Source organism: Trichechus manatus, unplaced genomic scaffold (assembly GCF_000243295.1).
Source record: "Trichechus manatus latirostris isolate Lorelei unplaced genomic scaffold, TriManLat1.0 scaffold00094, whole genome shotgun sequence".
Classification (NCBI taxonomy): Eukaryota; Metazoa; Chordata; class Mammalia; order Sirenia; family Trichechidae; genus Trichechus; species Trichechus manatus.
This window is the reverse complement of record NW_004444030.1, coordinates 10614550-10634178: the sequence shown is the minus strand read 5'-3', so window position 1 is coordinate 10634178 and position 19629 is coordinate 10614550. Positions and strand designations below refer to the sequence as shown.

At 41.2% G+C, this 19629-nt stretch overlaps 1 protein-coding gene across 1 annotated transcript; it reads right to left on the bottom strand.

Moving 5' to 3' along the window:
• Positions 1-1836: 1836 nt before the first annotated feature.
• On the bottom strand, positions 1837-15178 carry NNMT (nicotinamide N-methyltransferase). Its single transcript, XM_004382545.1, has 3 exons — positions 15025-15178; positions 13879-14086; positions 1837-2269 (listed from the first exon to the last, which is right to left on the bottom strand). Exons 1-3 carry the CDS (start codon positions 15176-15178, stop codon positions 1837-1839), a joined length of 795 nt encoding a protein of 264 aa, XP_004382602.1.
• Between the last annotated feature and the right edge of the window lie 4451 nt (positions 15179-19629).

Sequence of the window (19629 nt, the reverse complement as noted above, 5' to 3'; positions counted from 1 at the left end):
CCCCCACTCCTTCCTCTAGAATGTAAATTCCCCAAGAACATGACTCTTACCTTTGCTGTTCCCTGCTCTGTCCCCAGGGTCTGGAACAGTGTCTGGCCAAGTAGGCCTTCGGTGTTGGGGAATCCAAATATGAACCCAAGAGGCTCACAGCTCAGTGGGGAAACAGAAATAAACAACTATAATGTTGTTGTTAGTTGCATCCAGTTGATTTTGGACTCATTGTAACCCCATGTGACAGAGTAGAACTGCCCCACAGGGGTTTCTAAGCTGTAATCTTTATGGGAGCAGATCGCCAGGTCTTTTTCCCGGGAGGCCACTGTAGGTTTGAACCGCCAACATTTCGGTTAGCAGCTGAGTGCTTAGCCATTGCACCACCAGGGCTCCTAACAATTATAATACAGTATGACAAATGTTATATTAGTGGTAAAATCACAAAAGACGAAGTAAGGCTGTTTCGGGAATGTGCCTTATAAAGCTGTTGTGGCCAGTCTGGCTGCTGAGTTGTTTTTTTTGCTTCTTCCAGAAAACCCTCATAGGTGAAAGCAGAAAACCTTTAACTTTAAAGCCTGTTTTTTTAAGAGACTGCAAAACATTCTTTTAAACCAGGCAAATCTGGTTTAAAGGAACGCTTGTGTTTTTTACTTTTAGCTATGCAAATGTGAACAAGTGTCATTGTTTTGGGGAAAATGGAGGAGGTAACCAAATGCAGATGTTTCAGGAGGAAGTCCTCCTCTCTCTAGGAATTGATTTGGCAAACTTTTTTTTGTAAGGGCTCAAATAATAAATATTTTAGGCTTTGCAGGAAATCCATACAGTTCTTGTTGCAAGTACTCAACTCTGCTACTGAAGCATGAAAACAGGCATAGACAGTACATAAGGGAATGACCACGGCTGTGTTCCAATAAAATGTATGTAAATGAAACTATAAAAACAGGCAGCAGGCTGAATTCGGCTTGGGGGGCAATAGTTTGTCAATCTCTGCTTTAGAACATCGTGATTATGGGGCCTAAAAACTAGAGAGAGTAGACATGCTGTGGGGAGGTAAGCTGACTCCAAGTAGATGCTTGGCTCAGAGCTATGCAAACAGGCTACCTTCCAGGACCCTCTGTGGACATGGACTCTGAAGATACTCCTTCTAAGAGCAGCTGTAAAATAGTGTCTGTATTACCTCTCTTGTTAACTCCTTAACTTTTCAGGTAGAAGTCTCAGCCTTGGCTCAGGTGTGTTGAAGGGAAATAAGAGAAGAGCCTGCCCCATGTTTGGGGCTGAGGAGCAAAGGGGGCAACTGTTCTCTGACCCCTGAGGCCAGAGTGGTGGAGGTACCCATGGAACTGAGCAGAGAGCAGCTATGCCCAGAGTAGCTGCAATCAGCAGCAGAGGTGCAATGTGGTAGCTTCTGTGGGGAGAAGGTCGGAGTTGAAGAACAGTAGAAACCTACTCCTGAGAGAGGAGGAGGCAGCAGTCCCCCTAGGAAGCTTATAGTGAGTAACCTGGAGACACCTCCTTCTCTGTAGGAAAGTGAGGACTTGAACCATCACTACTGGGATGTCTAAGAAAGTCAGGTCTTCTTTTGTAATCACGGGCAGTGTCCAGAAGACTGGCCATACCACCTACACATCTTTGGGTCCCCATGGCATAAGCACAAGTGTGGAGCACAGAGTAGGTCTGTCAGTTATTGAACCTCGAATGACTGACCACCCCAACCCCTGTCCTGGCTGTGCCATTGGGCCCCAGCCACTGAGCCTCTACTCAGCACAATGACTGAGGCAGTTAGAACCAAGGACTGAAGCCAACTACAAAAGTCAAAGGAATTGCTTTCATGGAGGCGACAAAGCATCATACAGATCCACTCAGCTTCCGTCCCCCCAGGGAGAAGAGGCCTTCGTTGTTGGCTGTAGTAGAGGAGTAACTCTGAGAAATAACATGGAATTGTTCAATCTTGTAGCCAGCCTCTCTCATGGCAGCTTCCACGGCCTCCCGGCCCAGGGAGAGGCTGGAGAACCTCTGCTCACCAATCATGTAGTAGCTGCTCTTGAGGGCATCAGTCATCACCAGGAAGGCCCCTGGCTTGAGCAGGCTGCTGAGGTTCTTAAGGGTGGTGCGGTAGGTGGGGAGGTCCGGGCAGGCGGCGTCCAGGCACAGAGTTGTGAGTAGGCAGTCAGCGGGGGGCAGGGAGACAGACCCCAGAGGCTGGCTCTGGGTCACATCACACTTCAGGACCTGCTTGACCGCCCACCGCAACTTTTCCTCCTTCTCAGGTCCCTTGACTCTGAAACACACAAACCGACAACATGGCTTGCTACCCGAGTCATTGGGATCGTACATGTCTTTGGTCGGGGCAGAAATGGCAGTGTTATCCCATTGTAAAAACCAGTTGCGATCGGGTTGACTCCGACTCATGGCGATCTCATGCGTGTCAGGGTAGAACTGTGCTCCATAGGGTTTTCAGTGGCTGATTTTTGGGAAGCAGATCTCCAGGCCTTTCTTTCAAGGCACTTTTGGGTGGTCTCAAACCTCCCACCTTTCGCCTAGCAGCTGAGTGTGTTAACTGTTTACACACCTGGGACACCATTGTAAAGGCAGAGAAAGAAATGAAGGCCTGTTTTGGTAGCTGCATGTGATCACATTACCCTGTGCTGGGTTAAACCTCCTTAATAACGTGGTAATGATGATAATAATACCTAGCTGACGACAATGCACTGCCCCACGTGAAATTATTCTTCCTCCATTGCTTAGAATAGTGCCTGGCTTAAAGTAAGTACTCAAAACACGTCATCTGTTATTATCATTACCCTAGTCCACTCTGATGAATCGCAAGGTGGTGGCTATTTAACTCACACGTACAAGTAATAATGAATTTTAAATGCTGAAATGGTATCATGGTAGTAGTTGCTGGTCTGTGGGGAGGAGAGGGGGAGTTACTCATAGCATTTATAGAAACTGTTGATCTCTGCCCCACAACTGTGGCCAGGGCCCCTCAGGACAGAAGAAAACTATCAGTTCCCATTCTCAGGTTCCAGAAAATACTGCAGCTAGAGAATACGTTTTCTGAAGGCGATTATTTCCTTGGTAGCCTTGTTAAGAATGGGGTTTCGTGAGAGAAATTAATTAATGAAAGGAGAAGAGAAGGTAAGAGCAGGAGACGGAATAGAATACCTCAGATCCATTTGGAGTTTGTTAGGGCAGGAATGAAGGAATAAACTAATAGATGAGCAAACGTAAGTAAACACAGAGAGGGCACAAGGGAAACTGGGAGAGAGGAAATAAAGGAGAAAGAAGTAGCATATAAAGGGAAGAAATAATGAGTGTGTGAAGTGTCCATTAGGCCACAGAGCCCTAACATGGTAGGAGTAATAATTGGTACCAAGCCCACTGAGGATGTTAATGAACAAAGCACTGGGGATGCAGATCCAGGCTTCACTCAGGGAACAGGCAGTCCACTGTCTGATACAGACTCTAGGAGGAGACGGACGCTTAGGCCGTGAGACAGACATTCACAGCAACCATTTCTGGTCAGGGAGGAGAAGTCAATGGTTTCAATAAAATTTGCAGATTTACCTGTAGGTAGAATGATTTGAGATCGTGGATATTAGTTGTAAACCTCCAATTTAAATATTTAGTTAAAATATTAAGCCTAGTGTATATAATCAATTATTTGTAAGCATCCTTTACATTTGTTGTAATTTTTCATTTAAAATGCTTAGGAATAATCGTAGAAAAAGATGTTCAACATCATTAGCCATCAGCCCAATACAAATCAAAACTACAACGAGATATTATTTCAGATCCACTACGGAGCCCTGGGTGGTGCAATGATTAAGAGCTTGGCTGCTAACCAAAAGCCAGTAGTTTGAATCCACCAGCCGCTCCTTGGAAACCCTATGGGGCAGTTCTATTCTGTCCTGTCGGGTCACTATGAGTCAGAATCGACTTGACGGCAACAGGTTTGGTTTTTTGGGGGGGTTATGATGGCTATTATTAAAAAGTCAGATAGTAACAAGTGTTGTTGAGAATGTGGAGAAATGCTTTGCTGGTGGGAATGTAAAATGGTGTGCTACTTTGGAAAACAGTCTGGCAGTTCCTCAAAAACTAAAACATACAGTTGCCATATGACCCAGCAATTCCACTTGAAGGTACTTATACCTGTTAAAGATTGAATTGTGTCCCCCCAAAATATGTGTTGAATTCCTGACCCTTGTACCTGTGGAGGAGCCCTGGTGGCATAGTGCTTAAGAATGTGGTTGCTAAGCAAGAGGCTGGCAGTTTAAATCCACCAGCCACTGCTTGGAAACCCTATGGGGCAGTTCTACTCTGTCCTATAGGGTCACTATAAGTCGGAATTGACTCTCCAGCAATGGATTTGGTTTTGTACCTGTGGATGTGATTCTGTTTGGTTTTTCTTTTATTGTGTCAATGAGGCATACCAGTGTAGGGTGGATCCTAATCCTAATCACTTCTGAATTATAGAAAGATCAGAATAGACACAAAGACAGGGCTTTCAAGCCAAGGAACATCAAGGAAACAAGAAACACCAGGGGCTACTGACAAGGAAGGAATCCACAGGGCCAAGACCTTGCTTTGAACTTTTAGCCTGCAGAACCATGAGAAAATAAATTCTTGCTCTTTAAAGCCACCCACTCATGGTATTTGTGTTACAGCAGCAGTAGGTAACTAATACCATACCCAGGAGAAATGAAACATACGTCCATACAAAATCTTGTATACCAGTGTCTATATCAACATTATTCATAATAGTCAAAAAGTAGAATCAAAAGCAAACCAAATGTCTGTCAACTGATGAGTGGATAAATAAAATGTGAAATTTCCATATGATGGAATATTATTTGGCAGAAAGTGGAATGAAATACTGATTCATGCTACAGTGTGCATGACCCTTGAAAAGATTATGCTAAGTCACAAAAGACCACGTATAATATAATTACGTTTATATTAAATTTTCAGAAAATGCAAAGCTAAAGAGACCAAAAGGAGATTAGCTGTTGCTGGGGGAAGGGATTGAGGGTAGGGGTAGGATGGTTGGGAGCAATAGGGGGTGAGTGCTGATGGGCACAGGGTATCTTCTTGGATTAACAAAGATGTTGCAAAATTGATTGTGATGATGGTTCCACAACTCTGTGGATATACTAAAAACTGGTGAATTGTTTGCTTTAAATTGGTGAATTGGATGTTATATGAATTACATCGCAATAAAGCTGTTATATTAAAAACAAAAAGCTTAGTAAGGTGCTGGTTTCACCAAATTCCTACCAATCACTAAACTGGTATCCATGCAGGGAATAATAACTACCCTTGACTGAATCTACCTACTTTATTGAGATTAGAAATGTTAGTAGGGTGACCAATATGTACTGATTAGTCTGGATTTTCCAGTCTTGGCACCAAAAGTTCTACATCTTGGGAACCCCTGTCAGGCCTAGGCAAAAATGGATGGGTAGTCATCCTAAATGGTAGGGAAAGCAGGTACAAAGCTGTTTACCCAGCCCGATGGAATGTGGATGATTTGGCAGAACATTTTAAGAATTAAAACATAATAATTCAACACTATGAAAGTCTGTGAAAAACATGGACTTGAATGTAGAAGTAATCTAGAGCAGAATTTTTTTTTAAATAACCTATCGATTTGAACTACCAATCTTTTGGTTAGCAGCCAAGCTCTTCACCACTGCGCCACCAGGGCTCCATCTGCACATATGGATGAAGATAATTCAAAAATGGTTGCAGCAGTACATCAACAGGGAACTGCCAGAAATTCAAGCCAGTTTCAGAAGAGGACATGGAACGAGGGATATCATTGCTGATGTCAGATGGATCTTGGCTGAAAGCAGAGGACACCAGAAAGATGTTTACCTGTGTTTTATTTAACTATACAAAGGCATTCAACTGTGTGGATCATAACAACTTATGGATAACATTGCGAAGAATGGGAATTCCAGAACACTTAATTGTGCTCATGAGGAATCTGTACATAGATCAAGAGGCAGTCGTTCGAACAGAAAAAGGGGATACTGCACGGTTTAAAGTCAGGAAAGGTGTGCGTCACAGTTGTATCCTTTCACCATACTTATTCAATCTGTATGCTGAGCAAATAATCCAAGAAACTGGACTATGCGAAGAAGAATGTGGCATCAGGATTGGAGGAAGAGTCATTAACAACCTGCGATATGCAGATGACACATCCTGGCTTGCTGAAAGGGAAGAGGACTTCAAGCACTTACTGAGGAAGATCAAAGACTACAGCAGTATGGATTGCTTCTCCCTCTACAGAAAACAAAAATCCTCACAACTGGACCAATAAGCAACATCATGATATATAGAGAAAAGATTGAATTTGTCAAGGATTTCATTTTACTTGTATCCACAATCAACCCTATGGAAGCAGCAGTCAAGAAGTCAAACGATGCATTGCATTGGGCAAATCCACTGCAAAAGACCTCTTTAAAGTGTTAAAAAGCACTTTGAGGACTAAAGTGTGCCTGATCCGAGTCATGGTGTTTTCAATCGCCTCAAATACATGTAAAAGCTTATCAAAGAATAAGGAAGACGGAATGAGAATTGGTACTTTTGAATTATGGTGTTGGCAAAGAATATTGAAAACACCATGGACTACCAGAAGAACGAACAAATCTGTCTTGGAAGAAGTACAGCCGGAATGCTCCTTGGAAGCGAGGATGTCGGGACTTTATCTCACATACTTTGGACATGTTATCAGAAGGGACCGGTTCCTAGAGAAGGACATCATGCTTGGCAAAGTAGAGGATCAGTGAAAAAGAGGAAGACCCTCAGAGAGACGGATTGACACACTGGCCGCAGCAATGGGCTCAAATATAGCAACAGCTGTGAGGATGGTGCAGGACTGGGCAGTGTTTTGTTCTGCTGTACCCAGGGTCGCTATGAGTCAGAACTGACTCAACAGCACTTAAGAGCAACACGTATGGATAACTTAAGTGTATAAAAAACGTTAAAGAAATGACAATAGTGTTTTCTGAGTGTGTTTAAAGAGGATCCTCTCTGTTGGGAACATTGTAGGAATATGTACTTAAGTGATTACCTCAGAAGCAGGGTGGATCTCCGTGTCCTCTTGTGTATTAAGCTGTTTTAAAGACGTACATGCATGTTACCACGTAACTAGTACTTTCCAGTCAGATGATGATGGAAATTGTTCCAAAACTGTGAGACACACTGAAATCTCAAAAGCTAACAGAGATTGTGCCAATTTTAGAGGGAAATTTGTTAGAAACACCCACTGTCATCGATACCTGTTTGCCCTTGGATGTACGCAAACATTGGTGAACTCAGTTGCCAAGGTGGCTGTGTAAAGATTACACCTCAGGGCTTCTTGGGGCCTGCAAATACACCACAGGGAAATGGACTCGTCTGGAGACACAGGCAATTACCGCTGAGCCTCACGTTTAGCTCAAGGGTAGGTGATAAACAACACCCAGAAACGTGTTAAGCAGTTTTACAGCGGGGTAACAGCAGTGTGGCAATTTCTCTAATTCTAAAGATCTACTCTTTCAAATGAATCAGTCAGTATGCAAAAAAGGGCAGCTATTTCCTCTGTAAATAGGCTGTCTAAAAAAGCTGAAGGAACTGGGGTGGAGGTGAGGCATTGAAAGGGTGAAGAGTAAGACTCTTGTTCAGACCGCTTTTCTATGAGTGTGTCTTCCCATACCCCAGTCAATTATCCTGAGATTCAGAGGAAGTCCCTCCTGCCATTTCTCTGCAAGGAAGGTGATGAATTAGAATCTTCTGGAGAAGTCTTTTCTGGTGACAACTGGCCTCCCCACTGTCCCATCCCCAGAGGTTCAGCAGGCCTTCCCAAGGGAGAATCATCAAAATATGTCAAGGAAATAGAAGGCTAAGTAAGCTGGAATGTCAATGTCACAATGGTAAGAGGAAGAATAATCATTGATAAGTCCTTGGTACAGGTCACATCTGAATCAGGTGAAAGAAAGATATCGTAGGAGGAAGAATCTGGAAAACACAATGCAAACATTCATTTATTTTACAAATGTTGTTTGAACCTCTGTTACGTGCCAGGAAGTGTGCTGGGCACCAGGGACATGGGATGAACAAAATGAGGAACAGATTCTTTCCTCATGTATATTACAGTCTGGTGGGGGAGAAAGGATTAATCAAGTGATTATCCACAAAAGTGAAAATTAAAACTGTTAAAGGCTAGGAAAGAAAGGAACATGTGACACTATGAAAGGAATGTTTGGAGCTTGAGTCGGCTTAGAGGGTCAGGGAAGACTTTTCTGAAAATGAATCAGGTAAGCAGAGATAAAGAGAACATATAAGAAGGAGTTAACCAGGTCAAAGCAGATGGGGAGGGAATGAGGATATTCCAGTAAATGGAAATAGCATGTGCAAAAGTCATGTGGTAGGAAGGAGGGAATATGGAGAAGAGAATGCTACTGTGGCTGCATCTCCGAAAACCAAGTGGAACATGATGGAAATGAGTCAAGTGGTGTTGGCAGGGCCAGAATATGCAGTTTTGTGGTCCCTGTTAAGAATTTTTGTTTTATTCTAAAAGCAATGAGGTGCCATTGGGGTCCTAAGCAAGGGAGTGATATGATCAGATTTATATTTTGTGATGATCAATAGAGAAGAACTGAGTGGAGGGACAAGAGTGGAGGTGGAGGCCAGTTAGGAAGGAGAGGACCAAGGTGATGATCAATATTGGAAGAACCATACTGATTTGAAAGGAATTCAGGAAGTAGAATGGACAAAACTCGGTGCTACATTAGATATGGAACTTGATGGAGAGCAAGATGACAAGATTGACTTCTAGGTTTCTGGCTTGTCCACTTAGTTAGATGATGGTACCATTCAAAGAGATAAGGAATACCAGAAATGAAACAGATTTGGAGATCACAGTTTCTATTTTGGACGCCCTGAGTTTGAGGTGCTTTGAGACATACAAGTGGGAATGTTTATGATTTGAAGGCAATGACTACTTGAAGGTTTCCCAGCATGCCCTGTTAATTTTCCCAGAGACAGTGCAATGAGAGCACCTATTTAAGAGAGATGTAGCCCTGGTGGCACAATAATTAAGCACTCGGCTAACCAAAAGGTAGGCGGTGTGAACTCACCCAGTGGCTCCGTGGGAGAAAAGACCTGACACTCTGCTCCCGTAAAGATTACAGCCTTGGAAACCCTATGGGGCAGTTCTACTTGTCCTAGAGGATCTCTATGAGTCGGAATCGACTTGATAGCACACAACAACATCCTTACAAAAGGCAGAAGCTTTTTCTTAGGCATATCTGAAACAGTTATCATTATCATTAAGATCCTGATTTTGAGAAAGAATATCAATATTGATTTACAAACCATGAAATGTTTTGGCATAGAGGCAATTAATTAGTTCATGGAACAAATTTAGCACAACTGTGTCCATTTTGGACAAGGTACAAACATCTTTTCAAATGAATATGAAAATCTTTATATAGGGAGCATTCATTTCAGAGCACTGCCACTTCTACAGGTGCTCAACCTTTCTCCGGTCAGGCACACTGAGGTAACTGGAGTAGCTGCTCTCTACAGGAGGCAACCAGGAGGGGCTCCAGCCTTTGGCTGCCCTGAGGGCGGAGGGGAACAGCCTGGAGAGCACATTTGTAACTCATTCCCACTTACCCAGGTGCCCTTGCGTGCGTGTTGGGAAGCTCTGCCCTTGCCACCAATTCTTCTTAAATTGTAATGTGCATACAACCCCCCTATGGATCTTGTTAAAGTCTAGATTCTGGTTCCATAAGCCTGGAGTAGGGTCTGAGAGTTTGCATTTCTGACAAGTCCCCAGGTGATGCCATGGCTGCTGGTCTGGGGACCACAAGGCTAGACAATGGGCTCCAAGTTCCAGGAGCCAAAGTTTAATTAATGCTATTACTAGGATATCTTAAGGTGAAAGCTCATTTTCCTCTGTTCATGGTACAGGCTTGAGTAGTTATATCTGAGTGGTTGACTTTCTGACTTGATAAATGAATAGTGTGAGGCAAGCAATTTGGTACTGGTGTCTTACAACTTTTTGGATAGTTGTAAAAATAAGTGGTATCTAAATGTATGAGTCAGACTCCAAAGGCAAAGGAACAGGAGACAGCTCAAATTGTCTTTGGCAGCAGTCAGCACAAGAAATAGCTTCAGATAACGAAGAAATAATCTTGGGGGAAATAGGTTGTGGGTTGATAGAGGTACTTGAAGGAGCAAGTTGAATAGGATCACTATCATTCTTAAAATAGTTGGAGCCATAGTATCTAGCATGAGGATAAGGGTGAGAATGCAGAATTTTACTGACAAAAATACCCTTCCTCATTCTAACAGAGTGATTGGGAAGGGACAGTGTCTCAAGAACCAATTGTTCCAAGCTGATGATTCTGGAGTGAGATAAGTAATGCTTTTAATATCCTGCTAGATTTTAAGGGTTCATTTTGGAATGAGATGGAATGGACCGTGATGGCTAGGGAAATTGAGAACAAAGTTTCAAAGCCTTCCTGACATATGATTTGGACTTTTAAAAGGTGTGTTGTCTGACAGTGACTGAAAACATTTTTATAAGCTTTCCCTGAAATTCTACAAATGCTGGGAAGTCCCTTATTGATTTAAAAATATTGGACATTGTCCAAATCCTCATAGCTACAGTTTTTTCCCCCTAGTTTAATACCAGTTTCAGTCTGTGGAATCACATGGGCAATAGAAAAGAGAAGGTTGAAATTTTATTTTGCAGAATTTAACTTCAGTTTGAATGCTATACCCAGTTACCATCAAGTTGACTCTGACTTATGGCAACCCCATATGTTGCAGAGTAGAACGGCACTCCATAGAGTTTTCAAAGGCTGTGGCCTTTTGGAAGTAGATGGCCAGGCCTTTCTTCCAAGGCACTGTTGGGTGGGTTTGAATCACCAACCTCTCAGTTAGCAGTTGAGTGCTTAGCCATTTGTGCCACCCAGGGACTCCTTAAAGGTTATGTTTACGTGTACCATCAAGTCAATTAGAACTCATAGCCACATTACAGGACAGAGTAGAACTGCCCCATAGGGTTTCCTAGGCTATAATCTTTACAGGAGCAGATCACCAGGTTTTTTCTCTCGAGGAGCAGCTGGTGGCTTCAAACTGCTGACCTTTCAGTTAGCAGTCGAGCGCTTACTCATTGCACCACCAGGGTTCCTTCTTGAAGGCAATAACCAGCATAAAACTTTAAGTAAGATTTCCAGGTTAAAATGGCATATGAAAGCATCATTAATCAACTTCTTATTAAATTCCAGAAAAAAGGAACAATATTAAGCAATTTTAAGGTGTTATGCATTCCCGTATATACATGGGCTTGGAAAATATACCACTTACATATTATTCTTAAAAAATTATTTGAAGACCTATTCAGTTGACTAAGAGATGAATCAGAATTAAAAATTTACAACTAAAAAAAACCATATAAAATGAGCATAATATGTATCTAAATAATTGTAAATAAGATTATTAACAGAAAGCAAATGTCCAAACAGATGGGATGATGGAAATAGTTTCCATCTTATTTGTAAGTTACATGAGCATAATACATTTTCAAAACTGAACACTTAAGACCTGCATACTTTATTGTATATAAATTATACCTCAATGAAAAAATTAAATTACAGACAGGATTTACAGCAATCAGGAAACTTGCCCTGGTAAAAAAGATAAAAGATGAGGGTAAACCCAGTGGAAGTCTAGCAACTCTGCATGATATCAAAAAGGTTAATTGGGAACAGAATATAAAACCACTAGTTTATTCATACTGTTATTTTGTAAGGAATTATACCACCAGTGAGTCCCCTTGATAACTCACATTTGGCAATCTACATTTACTAGCAATATGACAGTGTGTCAATAATATGTAAGAAAATGAATATAAAGTTTAGAATACTTCTAATAACCTTGAGAGGAAGAAAGTTACCAGAAGTCAAAAGACCATTAAAAGAAAATGGGAATGTCATGGATTGAATTACGTCTCCCCAAAAATGTGTGTCTCAGTTTGGCTGGGCCATGAATCCCAGTATTGTGTGGTTGTCCTCCATTTTGTGATTGTAATTTTATGTTAAAGAGGATTAGAGTGTGATTGTAACACTCTTACCAAGTTCATGTCCCTGATCCAATGTAAAGGGAGTTTTCCTGGGGTGTGGCCTGCACCACATTTTATCTTACAAGAGATAAAAGAAAAGGGAAGGAAGCAGAGAGTGGGGGACCTCATACCACCAAGAAAGCAGTGCCAGGAGCAGAGCACGTCCTTTGTACCTGGGGTTCCCTGTGTGGAGAAGCTCCTAGTCAGGAGGAAGATTGATGAGAAGGCCGACAGAGAGAGAAAGGCTTCCCCTGGAGCTGACGTCCTGGATTTGGACTTTTAGCCTACTTTACTGTGAGGAAATAAACTTCTCTTTGTTAAAGCCATCTACTTGTGGTATTTCTGTTATAGCAGCAGTAGATGACTAAGACAGGGAGGGTTAAAGAAATAAAAGCAGACTTTAGAGTTAGTTAAAGAAGGGAAACTGACTCTCAGGGATGAACAAAAGCTGGGAATCAAACGAAAACGCAATTATAGAAACACGAATTGACTATAGCTCTAGAAGAAGAGAGTGGAGGCAGGCCAGGTAGAACATTCCTTAGGGATATGTCAAGACCACATGGTTTTATATTGATTCCTGGGATTCGGGAATATTTCCGTAATCCTCCTTGTTGTTCAAGTTCAGAGACATGGGAGTCATCCTTGACACTTGCCTCTCCTTGCATCCCATAACCAATCATTATCAACTCTTATCCATTCTATCTCAAAAATTCATCTTAAAACAATCCACCTCTCCCCATCACCCTCATTCAAACTGCCATCATCTCTCACCTGCATTTAAATTATCTCCTTTCTTCATATCTTGTTCTCTTCTAAACTCTCTCCAATTCATTCTCCACACAGTGGAGTAATCTTTGTAAATGTAAATTGGGTCACAACACTTTCCTGATTATACCTTTGATGCCCTCTCATTACACTTGAAGTCCACAATCTTAAACTTGGCCTATTGCTGTTATCAGCTGCCCTAAATGATCTGGTACTCGCCTGCCTTTTCCGATGTGAACTCTAGGAGGCAAAGAAACGCCTCTGTCTTATTCACCAAATCCTATGGGGCAGTTCTACTCTGTCCTATAGGGTCACTATGAGTCGGAATTGACTTGATGGCAATGGGTTTGGTTTTTGGGTTTTTATATCAGTAGCTAGTCATTTGGCATATCATAAGTGCTCAGTATAGGTTTACTGAATAAATGAATGAATGTGTGAATGCTAGTTTCTTTTATCAGGAACCAAAAAGTGCTAGTACTTGTTTCTTGAGGGGAATTGTCTTGCCAGGAAATCAGAGCCTTCTTCGGACCAAATCATGGGATATGTTAATAAAAATACATACCATTTCCCACTGTAAATGAAAAGAGAATGTTGTGCAATACACAGAGTGTGAAGTATGTAAGCAAAGAGGGGAAAGAAATTATAGAAGAAAGTGGGTTTGGGGTATGGGCAAGGGAGAGAGAGAGTTCATACGAAAATTAAATCATAGGAGAGGGAAGGTAGGAAAAATGGAAAACACACACACTCTGTCTTTAACTCTCTAGTTCTCTGTTTGAATTTCTCTTTTATCTCTAGCTTTCTGAGCATGCACACGCATGCACACACACTTCTACATCTCTGTCTCTTTCTAGTGCTCTCATTCTCCATTTGGATTTCTCTTTCATTTCAATCTCTCTGTTTCTCTTGCTTTTTCTATTTGAACTCTAAGGATAATTCTTGACTCAGAAAAACAAACTGTCTGTGGACACCCTCAGCCAGAAAGCAGACCCCAGTTCTTCTACCTGTTTCCCTCAAGGTCACACATGTGGTTCACTACTGGAGACCAGTCAAAGGCCCCTGGCTCCTTCTTCAGCCACCTCTCCAGCTCCTGCAGGTTCCTGTCCTTGTAGTCACTGGTGATGATCTCCTTGAAGGACTCACAAGCAGAAAGGAGCTGATAGATGGTGGGGCCAGAGTCAGTGTCAATCAGGAGGTCTCCCTTCATGCCACCTGGTTCAGAGGAAAGAAGAGGAAGAGGGGTCAGGCGTTTTATAGCAGAGGACTGAGCTGAATTTACATGGTCTTCCCTGGGATTACGCTGGAGATCCCGAAGACAGACCACCTCTCTACTCACTCCTCCTCACCCAAAGTCTTTTTTAAAAAGGCTCTTTATTTTCCATTCCCCACTCCAGAGTGGAGGCATGTTGCTATGATATTTTAAGACTCTAAGAGAAAAGGCAAAAAAAAAAAAAAAAGATCTACATCTGGCATACAAATCCTTGGCCCAGAAAGCCTGCTAAATGGAGGATGTTAAAACTATTAAACAATATTTTTGGGGAAATTTAATTTTTTTTAATGACTTTATTGAATGTCTTTCTCTAAAAAGTACCCAGGTCTTTACATACTAAATCCGTTGCCGTCTAGTGGATTCCGACTCATAGCGACCCTATAAGATAGAGTAGAACTGCCCCATGGGGTTTCCAAGGAGCATCTGGTGGATTTGAACTGCCAACATTTTGGGCAGCAGCCATAGCTCTTAACCACTACGCCACCAGGGTTTCCCTTTACATACGGGGAGGTCTTTATCTCATATGTATTCACAATATTCCTTTGTATTAGGAACACAATAAGTATTAGGATCTCCATTTCGTAAGTGGCCCATTGAGGCTGAATGACTTGTTCTAGTCACCTAGCAAATCAGTGTAGAATCAGGGCCAGAACTCAGGCCCTCTGGTTTCCCTTTGCCATGATCAAATGAGAAAATGTCTACAAAAGCACTTTGTAAACTATAAAATATCTACACAAATGTCAGTTTTTATTCTAGTTAAATAAATGGGGGATTCCAAAGGGCTCATCAAACAATGATGACTGGCTGGACACAAAAGTTGAGACTCCATCTATAGGACTCACATCCTAGGGGGAGACGCACAGACAATAGACAGACTTACGAAGGCAGAATATCTGGAAAAGATTTTCCAGAAGATACTTAACAATCTGGTTTTCTGCAGAGTGTCTGGACCCAAAGTTGTAATATTTTTCTAGGTAAGCCTGAGCGTTAAAATGGCTCAGATATGTGTCCTTGGTAGTGAAGCCAAATTCCATTGTGTCTCACTCGTGTGCCTCAGGTCCACGGCCCTCCTGCCCTCTCCTTCAGAAGTCTCAGGCCGTCAGTCTACCCATAATTCAGTCCTCCTCCTTAGAGACAGATGTTTGGTTAAACACTAACTGAGGGAAATCTACCAAAAGATGTTCTGGCTCTTTTAGGTTATGAAATTCCTAAGTTATGAAATTCCCAAGTTATGAAATTTCAGGAGAAGGGAGCTGAGGAGGAGGGGAGAGTGTCTGTATGCAATGCTTGACCAAGGGGTCAAGGTCAGCTGCAAGATATTGCTGACAGGAAGGGACCACCTGGGCTATTTAACTCATAGGAGAACCCTTCGGTTGAGAGAGATGGTCATCTCCCAAGAGAACCATCATTCTTCTCCTTCTTGCAATGCTTCTTCCAGGAAACAGAGTCAAAAGGAATGGTTTAAATGTGAAAACATAAAGAAAGAAAAGAAAAGAGGAGACTGATAAGGATAGGAGATGGGCTCAGGGCTGAGGAATGTTGGCTAAAGAGAGAGTCTCAAACGAAGTCTTGAAAGAGGCAGGGTGAGAACAAATTTTTAAAAACTGGGAGAGCTTTCTCTAAAGTTGAGGCCAGCCACAATCCTTTAATCCCTCTCCCCACACTCTACACCCACTCCATTCCTCCCCACACCATACCTCTGTAGCTTTACCCACCACCTGCCATTTTTCAGCATCTGGCAAGCACCCTAACCCTCCCCACTCTTTTTTTTTTTTTTTTTTTTGATGTGATCAAAACCAAATTTCTTTATTTTTTGCCAATTTAAAAATTATAAAAGTAACACAGTAGTCTCCTAGTAAAAATTCAGTAATAACACATTAGAGAGTCTCAGTTTACTCATCCTACTCTACTCATCTACTCATCATTCTTGGAATGGGAATTTGTGTCTTCTCTCTTTTTTCTTGATCAGTCTGGCATGAATTTTATCAAATTCTTTCTTTATTTGAAAAAGATTTCTTTTTATATTTTTAAAGAACCAGGTTCTGGTTTCATTGTTTTTCTCTATTATTTTTCTGATTTCAACTTCATTTGTTTTTGTCCTTATCTTTATTCTGTCTGCTTGCATTAGGCTTAATTTATTTACTTTTCTAAATTTTTAAGGTGAAGGCTTTATTGGTTTAGTACTTTTCTTGTTTTCTAACATAAACATTTAATGCTATAAATTTCCCTCCAAGCACTGCATTAGCTGCACCCCAAATTTTGATATGTTGTGTTTTATTTTCATTCAATTAAAAATATTTTCTAATTTCCCTTGCAACTTCCTCTTTGACACTTGGGTTATTTAGAATTGTGTTGCTTAATTTCCAAATATTTGGAGACTTCCTGAATATCTTTGTAGTTTAATTTCATTGTGGTCAGAGAACCTACTATGTATGATTTTGATTCTTTTAAATTTGTTAGGCTTTGTCTTATGGGGCAGAGTATGGTCTATATATATATATATTTTTTTTTTTTTTTTGGCTGCAATCTTTTGTGTGTGTGTTCTTTAGGTGAAACTTTACAGAGCAAATTAGTTTTTCATTTAATGATTTATACACAAATTGTTTTGTGACATTGGTTACAATCCTCATGATGTGTCAACAGTCTCCCCTTCCACACCCCAATTCCCAGTTTCCATCCGTCCATCATTCCTGTCCTTTCCTGCCTTCCTGTCATTGCTTTTGGCCACATATTGCCCTTTTGCTCTCATATACATGACTGATCTAAGAAGCATGTTCCTCACATGTGTTATTGTTTGTTTTGTAGATCTGTCTAATCTTTGGCTGAAGGGTGAACTTTGGGAGTGGCTTCAGTTCTGAGTTAAATGGGTATCCAAGGGCCATAGTCTTGAGGGTTCTTCCAGACTCTGTTAGGTCAGTAAGTCTGGTTTTTTTTTTTTTTTTTGTGATTTTGAATTTTGTCTTCTATTTTTAATCTCACTCTGTCCAGTACCCTCTGTTGTGAGCCCTGTCAGTGCGATTGGTGGCAATAGCCAGGCACCACCTAGTTCTTCTGGGCTCAGGCTGGTGGAGGCTGTGGTACTTGTGGTTCATTAGTCCATTGGACTAATATTTCCCTTGTGTCTTTTGTTTTCTTCATTCTCCTTTGCTCTGGACAAGATGGGATCAGTAGATATATCTTAGATGGCCACTTGCAAGCTATTAAGACCCCAGACACTACTCACCAAGGTTGGATGTAGAACATTTTCTTTATGAACTATGCCAATTGACCTAGGTGACCCCCATGACCATGGTCCCCAGACCTCTGTCCCAGTAACTCAGTCCCTCAGGGTGTTTGCATGTGTCTATGATGCTTCTATGACTTTGCTTTGGTCAAGTTGTGCTGACTTCTCCTATATTGTGCACTCTCTTTCCCTTCATCAGAGTTAACACTCATCTGCTATCTAGTTAATGGCGTCTCCTACCCAACCCTCCCCTTCTTCATAGCCATCAAAGATTGTTTCTTTCTGTGTGTAAAGTTTTTCTTGAGTTTTTATACACTCTATACACTTTATACACTCTCATACACTATTTGTCCTTTTGTGACTGACTTATTTTGCTCCGCATAATGCCCTCCAGATTCATCCATGTTGATAGACATTTTGTGGATTCATCATTGTTCTTTATCGATGCATAGTATTCCACTGTGTGTATGTACCATAATTTGTTTATCCATTCATCTGATAGGCACTTACGTTGTTTCCATCTTTTTGCTATTGTGAACAATGCTGCCATGAACATAGGTGTGCATATGTCTATTCGAGTGACGACACTTATTTCTCTAGGATATATTCCTAGGAGTGGGATTGCCGGATTGGATGGTATTCCTATTTCTAGCTTTCTAAGGAAGCATCATGTCATTTTCCAAAATAGTTGTATCATTTTGCATTCCCACCAGCAGTGCACAAGAGTTCCAATCTCCCTGCAGCCCTTCCATCATTTGTTATTTCCAGTGTTTTTGATTCGTGCCAGTAATGCTGGGGTGAGATGGTATCTCATTGTGGTTTTAATTTGCATTTCTCTAATGGCTAGTGAATGCAAGCATTTCCTCATGTGTCTGTTGGCTGCTTGAATGTCTTCTTTGGTGAAGTATCTGTTCATTCCCTTTGCCCATTTTTTAATAGGATTATTTGTCTTTTTGTTGTAGAGGTGTTGGATTTTCTCGTAGATTATGGAGATTAGACCTTTGTCTGACTTGTACTGTCCAAAAATTTTTTCTCAGTCTGCAGATTCTCTTTTTACTCTTTTGGTGAAGTCTTTTGAAGAGTATTGTTGTTTGATTTTTAGAAGATCCCAGTTATCTAGCTTATCTTCGGGGGTTTGTGTGTTGATGGTTATGGTTTGTATCCTGTTAATGACATATATTAGGGCCTGTAGCATTGGTCCTATTTTTTCTTCTATGAACTTTATAGTTTTTGGCTTTATATTTAGGTCTTTGATCCATTTAAAATTAGGTTTTGTATACGGTGTGAGGTATGGGTCCTGTTTCATTTTTTTGCAGTGGATATCCAGTTTTGCCAGCACCATTTGTTAAAAAGACTGTCTCTTCCCCCATTTGATGGACTTTGGGCCCTTGTCAAAGATCGGGTGACCGTAGGTGGATGAATTTATATCTGGGTTCTCAGTTCTGTTCCATTGGTCAATGTATCAGTTGTTGTATCGGTACCAGGCTGTTTTGACTACCATAGCTGTATAGTAGGTTCCGAGGTCAGGTAATGTGAGTCCTCCAACTTTATTCTTCTTCTTCAGTGGTGCTTTACTTATTCAGGGCTTCTTCTTCCCTGTCCATATAAAGTTAATGATTAGTTTTCCATCTCTGAAGAATGTTGTTGGTATTTGGATCGGGATTGCATTGTATTTGTAAATTTCTTTGGGTAGAATTGTCATTTTCACAATGTTGACTCTACCTATCCAGGAGCATAGTGTGTGTTTCCATTTATGTAGATCCCTTTGGGTTTCTTGCAGTAGCGTTTTGTAGTATTCTTTGTGTAGGTCTTTTACATCTCTGGTTAGATTTATTCGTAAGTATTTTATTTTTTTAGGGACTATTATAAATGGTATTGTTTTCCTGATTTCCTTTTCCTCATTTATTGGTGTATAGGAATCCAACTGATTTTTGAATGTTTAGCTTGTATCCTGCTACTCTGCTGAATCTTTCTATTAGTTCCAGTAGATTTCTTGTGGCATCCTTAGGGTTTTCTACGTATAGTATCATATCATCTGCAAACAGGGAGAGTTTAACTTCTTCATTACCAATTTGGATACCCTTTATTTCTTTTTCTGGCCTTATTGCTCTAGCTAGAACTTCCAGATAGGAGTGGTGACAAAGGGCATCCATGTCTTGTTCCTGTTCTCAATGGGAATGTTTTCAGCCTCTCTCCATCAAGAATGATGTTGGCCGTTGGTTTTGCATAGATGCCCTTTATTATGTTGAGAAATTTCCCTTC